The following is a 13,732-nucleotide window of genomic DNA, read 5'->3' as shown; positions in this document are numbered from 1 at the left end:
CAAAGTTGTTACTGTCACTATCTTTTTTGTTAAGGTCCTCCCCTTTTTATAGTCTAGTAAATCTAAAGCATCAAATGAATACAATTTAAAACACAAGCACATAATCTGAGACTGTGGTGCCTTTCTATTATTTCTAGTAAGGAACATCCAGAACAGTAGCTGTTACATTTTCATTAACTGCTATGGTTTTATTATTCTGGGCTGACTGTTTTCTTCCCCATAGTTATGAGTAGCCCAGGTCCCTAACTTAAGCCCCTGTTTGAGCTTACATTTTGGCAACTTTGACCTCTCTTATGCTCTTGCCATCTGAATCTGGAAGGAAACAAATAGTTGCTTTTCATTCCAATTCAAGCTGCCATTCCAACCACAGTGAGCAGCAGTATGCGTTTGAGCAAATTCCAAAGCTGGCTTCACTGGGGAGTTGTGTCCTGGGAGGAGGGGAGGTCTGGGAAGTCTCCCTGAGAGTTGGGTTCAGCTACATCCTGCTTTATTGGCTGCTTCAGTGAGCATTTCAAGACAAAGCAGGACTGATTGTGTAGACAGGAGGTCTCTAAATTTGGTGCCAGAGAGTCTAGGATTCACACGCAGGCCCTATTTGGGAAACCCTGTGTACTGTCCGTACATCCTTTAGTTATTTGACAACTCTGTATGTTGTAAGTAACAGGCATACAAATTCTGTCCTGCCTCGTATGAGTTTTAATGACTTTCCTCCATCTCCCTCTGCCCCTAATTGGGGAGGAGGAGGGGATGACGACAGTTTTGCTTCTGTTTGTAATTAACTCCAACCTTCCTTTATTCTATATAAATTTGTGCTTCTTGACTTCTCTTTTGAAGTGGCTACAATATCTGCCGGGTTCCCTCATTGAATGAGTTAAACAAAATCTTTCATGCATGTTCATTTTTTATGTCTGTAGAAAAGTCACAAATTTATCCTTTTCTGGGAAAATAAGCTTTTAACACTCAGCTTTTTCATTGGGAGAACAAGCATAATAATATCTCCCTCACCTTCCTTCCTGAGTTTCGGGGATTGCATGTGTTACAACTCATGCTTACGGGGTGAAAACTTATCTCATCTACTTCTGTATTCCCAGTGTCTCGGAGGGAGAATCTGCACCAGAGCGCTCCTTACTATAAAATACCAGAGCAAGTGGGAGACATTATTATTATCAGATATTATTGGCAGCACAGGAACCAGCAGCTTCTGACCTCATTTTGAAAGTGGCAGAGAGTTCACATTAGGTAGCATTCGAAGAGCCAAAGGTGCGTTCATGTGCTGGGCAAATGGGGACACGGATACACCTCGTGGTTTCCAATTCCAGGGAAGAGGCCACGGGTGGCAGAAAAGGGTTAAGTGAGACTCTAAGAGTTGCTTCTTCCTTTCTGGGCCTTTTGCCACCAGGGATTTAGAGGTCACAAGTGCTTTCCCGACACAAACATCAGCTGGTCTAACAGTTACTTGTCATTCTGTGCCGCCCGAGGTGGGAGGGCAGGCAGAGAAAGGGGAGACAAGAGGATTTCTGGTGTGCAAAATGTTACCGTGAACAGCAAGATTTGGCACAACACCTAAACACTGCCAACATTTATTGGCTGGATCTGTATCCTATTTTTACATTCAAATTTACTTATTTCCATTCCAAAATATAAATTCTAAAATTTTTAAAATAGGAAGCTAAAGCTCAAAACTCAAGTCACTATATAAAAATATTCCGTGATGGTTTTTAAGGCTCAACATTCTCTTTTCCACTCTTCCGCTCCCCCTGATCTCAGCATGAGCAGGTACACTGAACATCGCGTTCATTAAGCAGTACTAATGCGAGGGTCACAGGAAGGCAACTTGCATTTCTGAACACATTCCCCTACTAGACTGAATATTGTCTCTCAAAGATGTCAGGTCCTTATCCCTGGAATCTGTAACTGGTACCTTATATGGGAAAAAGGGCTTTATAAAAGTGATTAAGTGAAGGATCTTGACAAGGGGAGATTATCTGGATTAACCCGGTAGGCCTTGAATGCAATCACGGGTGTCATCATAAGAGAGAAGCAGAGGGAGATGTGACCCAGACAGAAGAGGTGAAGGCATATGGTCACTGAGGCGGAGCTTGGAGTCAAGCAGCCATAAGCCAAGGGAGGCCAGCGGCGTCAGGAGCTGCGAGAGACAAGGAAGGGATTTTCCCCCAGAGCGTCCCGAGGAGGGCAGCCCTGCCAGCACATCCATTCCACCCCAGTGGAACTGCTATCAAACTTCTGGCTACCAGAATGGGAGAGAATACATCTCTGTTGTATTAAGCCACCATGTTTGTGGTCAGATTGGGTAACTTAAACAACACAATTTTATTTTCTCACTGCTTTGGAGCCTAGAAGTTCAAGATAAAGGTGTCCGTAGGTTTATTTCTTCTTGGACTTCCCTTTGCCTTCACATGATCGTCCTTCTGTGCACACTCCTGTGTCCTAAGCTCTTCTTCTTTTAAGGACACCAGGCATATCAAGTTAGGGCCAACACATAAAACCTCATTATATATTAATTACCTCCTTAAGGACCCTGTCTCCATATACAGTCACACTCTAAGGTCTGGGGGCTAGAACTTCAAATGTGAATTTTGAGGGAGATACAGTTCTATCCATATCACTAAGTAACATTATTATCTTCATTTCTACTCATGAGGAAAGACTAAAGGGCAAAAATTTAACATCGCACAGCTGAGAGGTCCAGGAGCTTGGGTTTGAAATAAAGTTGCCCTGACTCCATTACTGAGCTCTTAAAAACAAAAACAAAAATAAAAAACAAAACAAACAAAAGTAAAGACTCAAAGGGATATAATGTCTTAGGAGAGTCTTGTTTTTTGCACCTCACCCCTCTAGTTTCTTGTTCATTAAATTCTATTCAAAGCTGAAGAAGGAGGTACAGTCTAGGCAGTCAGGATGATTACAACAATTAAAAAAAATCTGCTAATGAAATAATCACTCTTACAATTGACTTCTTGAAATATCATTTTGGGGACAAACATAAACATCCACAGTGAATTATCAGAGATATTTTTAGGAGAAAGTTAGAAATCTTGAATCATAATAGTTTGTTTTTATTCTTAAATAATGCCTCTCATATCTATTTCATGAGATATCACTCTCTTTCTTAATAAAAAGTTTGATCAAGTTCTAAAATGTTTTTAATGGGGGAGAATTTTCAAACATAACATCACTTGTTGAACAAATATTTATTGAAGATGACCTGCCAAATATTGTTCTAACTACTGGGAATAAGGTACAAATAATACTCCACAGAAAATTCCTGAATACAGCTTACATTTTAGTGGGATAAAGCAGATAGTAAATGATTACATGCCAAAATTAAAAACAGAGTATATATCAGTCATGCCTTAAAGTGCACCTACAGTTGACAGAATACAACTTAATGAGAATGGTTACCAAACTCCTGATTCATAGAAATAACGACAGATATGAATAGATTATCGCCATTTTTAAGAGTTATTAAATCTTGAATTTGTTATTCAGCATTAGATAACTAATAAGTTGCCTGTAACAGTAATTCAAGTATCTTCTCAGTAGTTAATTTGTAATAACCTTGTGTTTTTCAATTGGTTGCCTGATTATTTTATGTTAAATGTTATGATCAAGATAAAAAAAACAATTTCCCTCCAGGCAGTGCTTTGAAAGCAGTTGTTAATATATAGTGTCATTCTTAGCAGAGCCTGATATTCTGCGGAGCTACAGAGATCACTAAATGATTAGGCTCTTTCAAAGGACTGTGAATTCCTATCCACATTATTGAATTTTCCATGCTGCTTATAGAAAAGAGGGCTTGCACGTAATTATAACTCCTGAGAGGTGCTTGTCACACAGATATTCAAAAAGTGGGTAAGTCTGTTCCCCTCACTTTCTTTATTTTTCATAAGTTATTCTAACTTTCAACCAATAAGACAAATGTTTATTTTAATAGATTTATATATAGATAACAAATCTATCTGTTATCTGTTTTCCAAGCCATTAATTGACCTGAAAGAAGTTTAAAACGCATAGTGTGTATAACCAGTTGGTGGACTTTTACAGATGGCCATGGTCCCACCTGTTAAGGTGGGAGCCTCCACCACCTGAGGAGAGATTGGTGCATATTGTCCTTTCAGTCCAGAATACCTCTACAAGGAGGAAAATCCCCCATATGTCTGTATTTCAAATAAATCCATATTTATAAGGCCGGGAGTTCTTTGTAAAAACAACAATCCTAAAACAACAGCAATAAAAAACTTCTTGGAATTTCCACCTGACTCAAATCTTTGGAACACGTGATGATTTCATTTATTTCTGCAAAGACAATGTTGCAGGTCAAAACATAATCTAGTGGTAGTGTTCGTGATTTAGCTGCTAATCTTAAGAGAAATCTTTACACAAAATTATTACAGCACAGCTAATTTTCAACCGTGTTTACAGATTCCATGTCATCCTTTTTCTTCTTACTGGACTGTGAAGGAATTTGTAGTAGGGCTTTCTGACATAAGCAGACTAGCATTCACTCAGTGTTTCTCCAGGGAAGCCTGTACTTAACTGGCCAGTGTATTTGCCCCAAGGCATAGGACAGTTGTCTTACTCTACTTTTTAAACCTCGTTTAAAGTTGGTTCCTCAGACAATTTGAAGTGGTAGTTATTTCATTCAGATGGAAGGTCAATGCACTGATCCCTTTAAGTGGACTTTTAAGTGGATGGCAGACAAGTGCAGCTTATCATTTCAATATCATATAACATCATAGAGCACTGGAAAGTTGACACATTATATCTCTGACCAACCTCAGGTCTTCATAATGAAAAAGGAGACGCACCGTTGGGGAGTTTCTGCAGGCACTGCACACACAGAGCCGCAGTTCTCAAAGTGTGGTCTCTTTACCAGCAGGATCAGCATCATTTGGGAACTTACTAGAAATTTTCAGGACCCACCCAAACCTACTGCATCAGAAACTCTAGGGGCAGGGCTGAGCATTCTGTGTTTTAACAAGCCCTTCAGGGGATTCTGATACAGGCAATAATGCTATAGTTTGAGAATCAGTGATATAGGATATTCCTACCCAAAGTATAAGATAAATCAGGATAGTGAGCCCCTGTTAGGTGTGATGCAAACGTCACTTAAAAAGAAAAAAAACATGACTGGCATTTGCACTTTCTCTTTTGTTGGCTTCTTGATTTCTCTTTAAAGTCAGAAATCTAAGGATCATAAAATTAAGTTGCTCTGTAGTTGAAGCAAATTTAACTGAAGGACTTGAAATGAGATTGTCTGGTAGGGGAGTGTCTTCAGAAAAACTTCCTTAATGGGAATCTGGGAAAGATATACTACAGAAAGTCTCTGTAAAATCTCTAAATTTTATCACTGGGAGAGAATGAAAGGGACAATCATATCTGCCTTTCTGAGGAAATGCCAGGTAAGGGAATCAGTTTGTCACTATCCATAAAATGACTTTCTGGAACTTCGATTGGGATTGCACTGAATCTATGTGATCCAGTTGGAAAGAACTGGCATCTTGACAATATTTTGTCTTCCTCTCCATGAACATGAAATATCTCTTTATCTACTGAGTAGCTCTTTGACTTCATCTGTCAGAGTTTTATCATTTTCCACATATAGATTTTGTATATGTTTTGTTAGATTTTACCTAAATCTGTATACATTTTATTTCCTTTTCTTGTCATACTGCATTAGTTAGAACTTCCAGTATGATTATGTTGATAAGCAGTGGTGACAGGGCATACTCTTGCCTTGTTCCCGATTTTAGTGGTAAAGCTTTGAGTTTCTCACCATTAAGTATGATGTTAACTGCAGGTTCTTTGTAGATATTCTTTATCAAGTTGATGAAGTTTCCCTCTATTCCTAGTTTGCAGAGTTTTTTTTTTTTTAAATCATAAATGGGTGTTAGAATTTATCAAATGCTTTTTCAGCATCTCTTGATATGATCATGTGACTTTTCTTTAGCCTGTCGATGTGTTGGATTACATTCATTGATTCTTGAGTGTTGAACCAGCCTTGTATACCTAGGACAAACTTCACTTGGTCCTGAGGGTAAGGATATTTTTATTTCATCTTAGGGAATTAAAAGAAGGGTAAAAGTGCAAAGGCAAAGAATGTCACTTAGAGCTCACTCCAGAAGAGCAGTCCGTTAAGCACCTAGAATAATCAATGTAGTTAAAATACTAGACATCAGAAGAGAATGGCTAAGTGGACGTATCCCAGGGTACCTGCAGACACACTCAGGCTGGGTAATCTGGAGAAGGTTTAACAAAGGAGCTACTGAAAAATGATCAGGCACAGTGGAGAGAAATCACAAAGGATGGGCTGTCTGAGGCTAGTCAGGGCTGGGGCAAGTTTACTACACTTAGGCCTGAAAAAGAGAGAAGAAGGACAGTTCAGGAAACTGGAAAAAACCATTGGATAGGAGACGTAATTTTTGGTGAGGGAAAGAAGCCAGTCCTTGTGAATCCCGCAAGGAGGGAGCTGAAAGAAGAGACGTCCTGACTTCACTCTCCTTCCTCCTGCTAATCTGTTCAGGCTCCCCACAGACCAATGAGAAGCGAGAAGACCGCTGAGCCCACTGATACGGACAGAGCTGGAGAGGAAGACGGGGTATAGCTGGGTGGAAGGGTAGCCTGGGACTCTATCACCAAGGGCTTTGAACCCTAAGTGGAGGAACTTTAACAGGAAAAGAGGATCCACTGATCATGTTTGGAGCTATAATTCAGCACCAATATGGTCATGGGAAGAATGGAGGAAGTTGAGATGAGAAGGAATAAAGATGTGAATTTGAATAACGATGAGTATTTGAGAGGTACCTTTTGCACATAAAATTAACAGAATGGATATACGGAGAGAGGAATAAAGAAAAAGTATTTAGAGTGCCTGCAGCCTTGCTGAATGGTGAGAGAGGAGGAGAACTTGGAAAGCAAGCAGGGTGATGAAGATGAAGCTCTTGCTTGTAATGGAGACACGGAATTTGAGAGCTAGAATAGCCAGGGACGATCGACTCCAGTGACTTTTCTCCACGTATGACTAATATTTTCACCCACAGGCAGCTTTAGACTGTCCAGCCGGAATAGAGAAAATAAAGACTTTGGTTAAGCATAAGTCTCATCTCATCCCAACTCTCTCTCAAGTGGTCAAAATCCATCAATATGTCGCTGAGAGCTACTGAGCTACCCCAACTCTCTGTTTCACACATAAGGAAGCTGAGAGAATAAACATTCCCTTCAAGGAGACCCAGCTTGCTAATGACAAAGTCAGATCAAGTCAAGGGGTCAGATGGCCTTACTCCAAACGTAGGTGCTGCTGGATGTATTATAAGGCCAGTTTAGAAATAAAGGTTTATGGGTGGAAAGAGATGTAAGGAGTAGAAATAAAAATTAGGGGGTCACTTATAAACATCAGAGCTGAAGCTGAAGCTGTGATTATGAGGCAAAGCCTTGATTAGTAGCAATTAGCCCAAAAAACTGGAATCCATAGATACCAAAAATGTATCCCACATTCTACTTTATGGAAAAATGAGGTAAATTACAAGCTTTTAATATTATTTTGTTAAAAAAAACCAGCTTTTCTTTTATTGAGGTATAGTTGATGTACATTACAGTATTATAAAAGTTTCAGGTAAAATACAGTTTCTACAGAGAATCTTTAGAACAGCACTAGTCCTACTCCACCTACAACTGGGTAAGATGAGATTTTATTCATTCACAATTTCAACAAGTTTCTATTGAGATCTTTATCAGGTGCTGGGCTATAGCAGTAAACAAAATAAAATTTCAGCTCTTAGGGAGTTGATTTTCCATTGAGGAAGACAGAGAAAATGTACAAAATGAATATATATCAGATGGGGATGAGAGTTTGGAGAAAAGAAGGCAATAAAGGCGCTAGAATGACAGTGGTAGAAGGGAAGGGTGCAATTTTGTGTCGGATTCTCCAGTGGGCCTCACTGATAACGTTGAAACTGGAGCAGAGGCACAAAGGACATGAGGCAGTGGGCTATGCGAGTACCTGGGGCAAAAGCATTGCACACAGAGGGAAGAGTCATTTCAAAGGCTCCAAGAAAGCCTGCTTGGCAAGTTCCAGGTACAAAAAGCATCCTGAGGATGGAAGGGAGGGATAGATGGGGAGTATGGGTGATGAGGACAGAGAGGTCACAGGGGCCCACATCGGCTTGGGCCTTCCAGCCCTTATGAGGACTAGGTTTCTCCCTGAGTGAGCTGAATACTCATGAGAGAATTTGCACAGAGGTAGGACACTGTGTGCCCTGTCTTAAAAGAATCATACTGATGGCTGTGTAGGAAAAGATGTGAGGAGGCTGTCAAATAACCCAGTGGGAGTGATTATGGCAGAGGCTAGGTGGCAGTTGGAGAGGTGATATAAAGTGGTTGTAGTCCAGATGTATTTTGAGGGTAGACTGATGGACCAGATGTGAGGGGTGAGAGAAGAAAAAGGCATTAGGATGACCCCAAGGTTTTCGGCTTGAGCAAGGGGAAGATGGAGTGTCATTTACTAAGATACAGAAAACAGCCAGTATGTTTATTCTTACACCATTAGTTAACAAAACTTCCAATCAACGATTTTTTTTCCTTTTATGGAAAGTTTTAGGAGAAGACTTTCCTTCAATGAGCTTATATTCCTTTAGTGAACGTCTGTAGCCAATACCATAGACTTGAACTCTGGGGAGGGTTCTTGGTAAAGCCTCCTATTTTGCTCATAGGAGAGGCTAGCATATCCATGCTTCCCTGTAGAATGATTACAAAGGGTGGATGGGGATGTTACCTTTAGTGTCTCAGTGATGCTTATTTAAGGAGGGATGAAGGGAGGGAGAGAGGGAGGGAAAGAGGGAGAGAGGGAGGGTGGGTGGAAGGAAGGAAGGAAGGAAGGAAAGAAGAAAGAAAATTAGGAACCATTTAACCCCAACTTCTTAAAGGCAGAGGCATCAGGTCTATCTATGGTCCTTTTTAGGGGGAAAACTAATATCACAGAGTGAGTGATATTATATTAATGTTATGACATATTCAAAAGTGTGGGCAGATGACATCCATATCGTAGTTTCAGAATGCAATAAATTCACACTTAAAATCCTTGAAGTACAATGTATGATAACTTAAATGATTACATCCTTCTTTCTTAGGAGATTTAATGGACAGGCTAGAAGGACAATGAAAGTGAGTTCTACATGCTGAGTTGGTGTTCATAACGGTAAAGACATCAGGTGTTATTTTCAAACCCTCTGTCAGCAGATAGCGAATCTTTTACTACATGGCAAAATTGATAAAGTTACACTTCTGTTCCTTTGAAATGTTTCCATTTATAAGTGTCCAAGGGCAGTATTTCACTATAACACCAAAAACTAGTGGGGTGAGGCCAGGGATACAGCTAAACATCTTAGGATGCATAGGACAGTCCCCACAAAAGGCATCTCGCCCCAAAATGTCAATAATGCTGAGGTTGAGAATCCCTGACTTCACTGTTGATCACAGCTCATTCCACAGCTCACATTACAACAGCCTTCCTTTCACTGAGCCTTACAGTTCAATTGTTCAACTCAATATTTGAGTGTCAAAGGAAGATTGGCACTATATTGTGTTTCTAGGATGGGAAGAACACACCACTTTGAGGTTACATGATTTACATCATTAGCTGAGTTGGAAGAATGTTTGATTCTTTATTAGAAACCAGCAAGCGTGCTGGAGTATGGCTTTACATAAGAATTATCATGAGGGTTAAGGAGTCTTTGAAAGGTTAGAGTCACCTTTGTTTCACGTCAAAGAGCTTTATCTTCGCATTGTTTGGTCATTCCAGTCCCGTGCCTATCTGTTTGGCTGAGTGTCAATTACAGCTGGCAATTCCACATGCTACACACACACATTTTAACTGTGGCTGCCAGACATCAGTGAGATTCACAGTACAATATTCTAGACAATGTGTGCCTGATATTTTGAAGACCATCTGTTTCATTTTAATCTACAATAGACTTTGCCAAGGCTTTTGCATGTCAAACGACTTAAAAGAAAAAGCCCGAAACCAAACCTTTGGGCTGTGTTAAAAAATGTTTTATAATATTTCTATCGAGAAATAATTCACGTACCTTACAAAACCCAGCCATTTAAAGTGTACAATTCAGTTTCTCAGTATACTCACAGAACTGTGCAACTATCACTGCAATCTAAGTTTAAAACATTTTCATCATCCCATAAAGAAATCTCACACCATTGGCTGTCACTCCACATACCCCGGGGCCCCTCTAGACCTGGGCAACCGCTAATGTACTTTTTGACTCCATAGATTTGACGATTCTAGACATTTCATATAAATAGAAGCACATAGTATTTTACTACTGGTTTCTTTCACTTAGTGTGTTTTCAGAATCCATCATTTTGTAGCATGTATCAATGCTTTACTTCTTATTATGTCCAAAGAATATTCCATTGTAAGTATATACTACATTTTGTCTATCCATTTAGACATCTGTGCTGCTTCCACTTCTGTCTATTGTAAATGATGCTGATAAGAACAAAGGCAATGACTTTCCTACTGAATTCATTGAATTCCTTGATAATTTTTTAACAAAGAAATAGTTGCATTTTCTATGTTTACTAACATTTTAGAGAAGGAAATAGCAGCCTTTTTTTGTGTTTTTTTATTCACTTGGCTCAAGAGATTTTGGAATTTAACACTATACGTTTTGGGAGAAAGAAAAACAAATCTAAAATGGGAAATACTACAGTGACTTAATTACAGGATTTAAGAATCTTAAAGTTCATGTGTACTTAAAAAAGACTCCTAGCCTTTTCTTAAAATCTGTTGAAATGATTTCACTCTCTCCTTTGAGAACTTTGTGTTCAAAAATTCCTTCCTCGTGGATTATCAAAAATTGTACTGGCTGCTATAGGCCCCTCCTTGTCTGCATTCAGTAAACTAGCTTCTCCCCACTGACATCTTGATACAGGGTGAAATTCTTCACCACACCTTCCTTGCATGATAGTATGAGTAGCTCCCATATTCACTTACCTAGGTGACGTGTGACTGTCACACAATGGATGGGAATATAAGGGTGTGAGTGTTGATCTGCATATTAGATTAAGAGGAAGCTTACTTTCTCTTTTATAAATAATCCCCCACTTAGTTTACATTCCAGTGTCTTCTTTCCACATCTTAATGGATATCCTTGCCTATTCCTGGAATGTGTACATGCCACACTGGACACCACTAACAGGCCAGTGATACTCATAAATTATCTTTTTTTTTTTTTTTTTTGGCGCAACCTTTATTTTTAACTTGTTTAGGTCATGGCTAAACAATTTTGGGTATGTTTTCTTAGAAACATTACAGTGCTATTTAAAAGTGGTAGCATAAATTAAATCACCCATTTGCTCTTCCAAGGGTGGTTTATGAGTCAGGGTTTGACCAGAGAAACAAAACTAGTAGGAGATACTTAGGATTTACTGCAAGGCATTCATTGGCTTACATGATCGTGGAGGCTGGTTAGGGAAGTCCCAGATCCGTACGGCAGGCAGGCCATTAGGAAGGACAGGCTGGAACACAGGTAGGAGTGGAAGCTGCTGCCCACAGATGGACATTCTTCTGGGAAGTTTTGCTTCCACTTCAAAGGCTTTTTAACTGATTGAATCAAACCCACTCAGGTCACCTAGAATAATCTCCCTTAAAGTTGGCTGATTATATACTTTAATCATATCTACAAAACACTTTCACAGCAACACATAGTGCTTGATTGAATAACTGGGACTACAGCCTAGCCAAAATGACTCAGAAAACTGACCATCACAGGTGACAATTATCTCTGTGGTCACAGACCAGTCAGAGTATCAGTTTACTTTCCATTCTTAAGGAGACAGCTTTTGGTTTAAAGTCAGCTGCTATATGCCACCTCAACCTTTTTTTTTTTTTTAAACAAAGTGTAAGATGCAAAATTATAATGGAACTCTTTGCTCTACAGTCTACCAAACTTACAGCAGCTTACACTGCTGCCACTGTGTGGGTGGACTTTTCTACCATAAGCCTTTGCCCATGACCACTACCAGCTCGGCTGGAAAACTTTTGTCCATTCATTTTCTGCTTTGTTCTTGATGAGGACACTGAAGATAATTTAAAAATAGGCTACTTGTAGTTGTTCTCAAACTTTTTGGTCTCAGGACCTTCATGTGCATCAAAATTACAGAGGACTCTATAAAGAGCTGCTGTTTATATGGGTCATGTTTTTGCCAGTTTGTGCTGCTACAGAACTCTCTCCAGGGGCTGCAGACTGTCCACAGTTTGGGGGGCTTACCCGCTGACGCTCATCTGAGGAACCTCTTCCTCTCAGGAGCCCACTGACTCCAGGTTAGGAACGCTTGGGTGGGGGTCTGGTAAGTACCCCTTTATGTGATGGTGGGTAAACTTTTCCAGTACCTAGACATACATGGGAAACTGAATGTGAGTGCAGGGTAGAAATGGTCACCTGCCGAATATTAGGGGCAGTCTGATTATCACCAGGGATTTAAAAAGCAAAAAGCACTGAGGAAGTTTTAATTAAGCAATATTCCACCATGATGCTTTAAACGGTTTAATAGCTAATCATTTATAAACATTCTCATACAATAAAGCAAGATCAGGAACTATAGTACATTCTCTTTTAGGACACAGGTTTGCACTTGTCCAAGAAGACAACATTCTGTGACAGCCAAAGGAAAATATATTCAGTATAGCCAACAAGCAGCAATGCTTTCATCTTAGTCAATGGAAATTTTTACAAAGAGTCTGGAAAAAATAACTGGATGGAGCACTCAATGAGTGGGAAGCTGGGAAACAAAGGGGCGTAAGGTGCCTTTATAGTTCTGAGCACAGAATTAGGGACGTGGCAAATATACATTGAATGGTTCTGAAAGAAAATAAGCACAGGTAATCCCAGTAACTATACCCCAAATAAATTATTAGTAAAGTGAGGAGGAAGTGGTTTCTAAGGAAATCTGGGCATAACAGTTTGCTCCATAAGGCACTGGAGGGGTTGGTCAGTAATCAGAACTGTGAAGAATACAAGTCACAGATCTGAAAATGTCCCGCGTATTGAAAACATGTCCTTGCTCAAAATTGTTCTTTGAATAGGCCCTATCAAGGGGGTAGAACATAACAGCAGGTTTACTAGAAGACAAAGATACCAAAAGGGGTTTGGAGAGGAAGCTCCGAAGGGATGGAATATTTGAAAGGCAGAAAAAAAAAGTTACTGAGTAATTTAATAACAACAGTCACCTGTACAAAGGATCATTACACAGATAATGGAGGTTAAATTTTATTTCTATTTTGCAATGAAAAAGCATAAGCTTTGGTTTCAGTATAACAAAGTCAGTTTTAATGAATAAAATCAGTCTTGAGTAACTGACATTAAATAATGGAATAGGGTCAAAGGGACAGTATGGGACCTTAAAAGACAAGGTATTCACATCTCTGAAGGGTTGACTGAAGGTAAGGGAAAGCTGGAGATGCCAACATTGGCCCCAGCCAAGTACTCCTGCTATCTTCTGTATGTGATACTGTCTGTTTTATAACTCAAAGGCAACACCACATATCTACTGTGAGACCTGAACTTCCTTTGAGGTTATCAATTACTCACATGGCCTTCCTCTAAAGGAAAGCTTGCGAATGGTTCATATTCAACCCTTATATGTAATAGCATTCATGTGAGGTTCACAGTGTAAAAGAGGTGCATGGAAATTCTTGTAA

General features: G+C 39.6%; 1 protein-coding gene across 2 annotated transcripts in view; it reads right to left on the bottom strand.

Moving 5' to 3' along the window:
* SHPRH (SNF2 histone linker PHD RING helicase) overlaps positions 1-13,732 on the bottom strand; it is a 90,609-nt gene that overhangs the window by 7,010 nt on the left and 69,867 nt on the right. The window contains exon 30 of one of the 2 annotated variants that reach the window (XR_006728406.2): positions 12,303-12,424. Coding sequence is in view for 1 of the 2 variants with exons in the window: in XM_045524402.2 (XP_045380358.2) it covers positions 12,394-12,424 (31 nt within the window). In the remaining variant the exon portion in view is untranslated. Of the gene's footprint in view, positions 1-2,402; positions 12,425-13,732 lie in introns of those variants that run through there. The other variant, XM_045524402.2, reaches the window with a different exon arrangement.

The sequence above is a fragment of the Camelus bactrianus genome, chromosome 8, assembly GCF_048773025.1.
Source record: "Camelus bactrianus isolate YW-2024 breed Bactrian camel chromosome 8, ASM4877302v1, whole genome shotgun sequence".
Classification (NCBI taxonomy): Eukaryota; Metazoa; Chordata; class Mammalia; order Artiodactyla; family Camelidae; genus Camelus; species Camelus bactrianus.
Note: the sequence above shows the minus strand (reverse complement) of the source record. Positions and strands in the feature narration are given on the sequence as shown.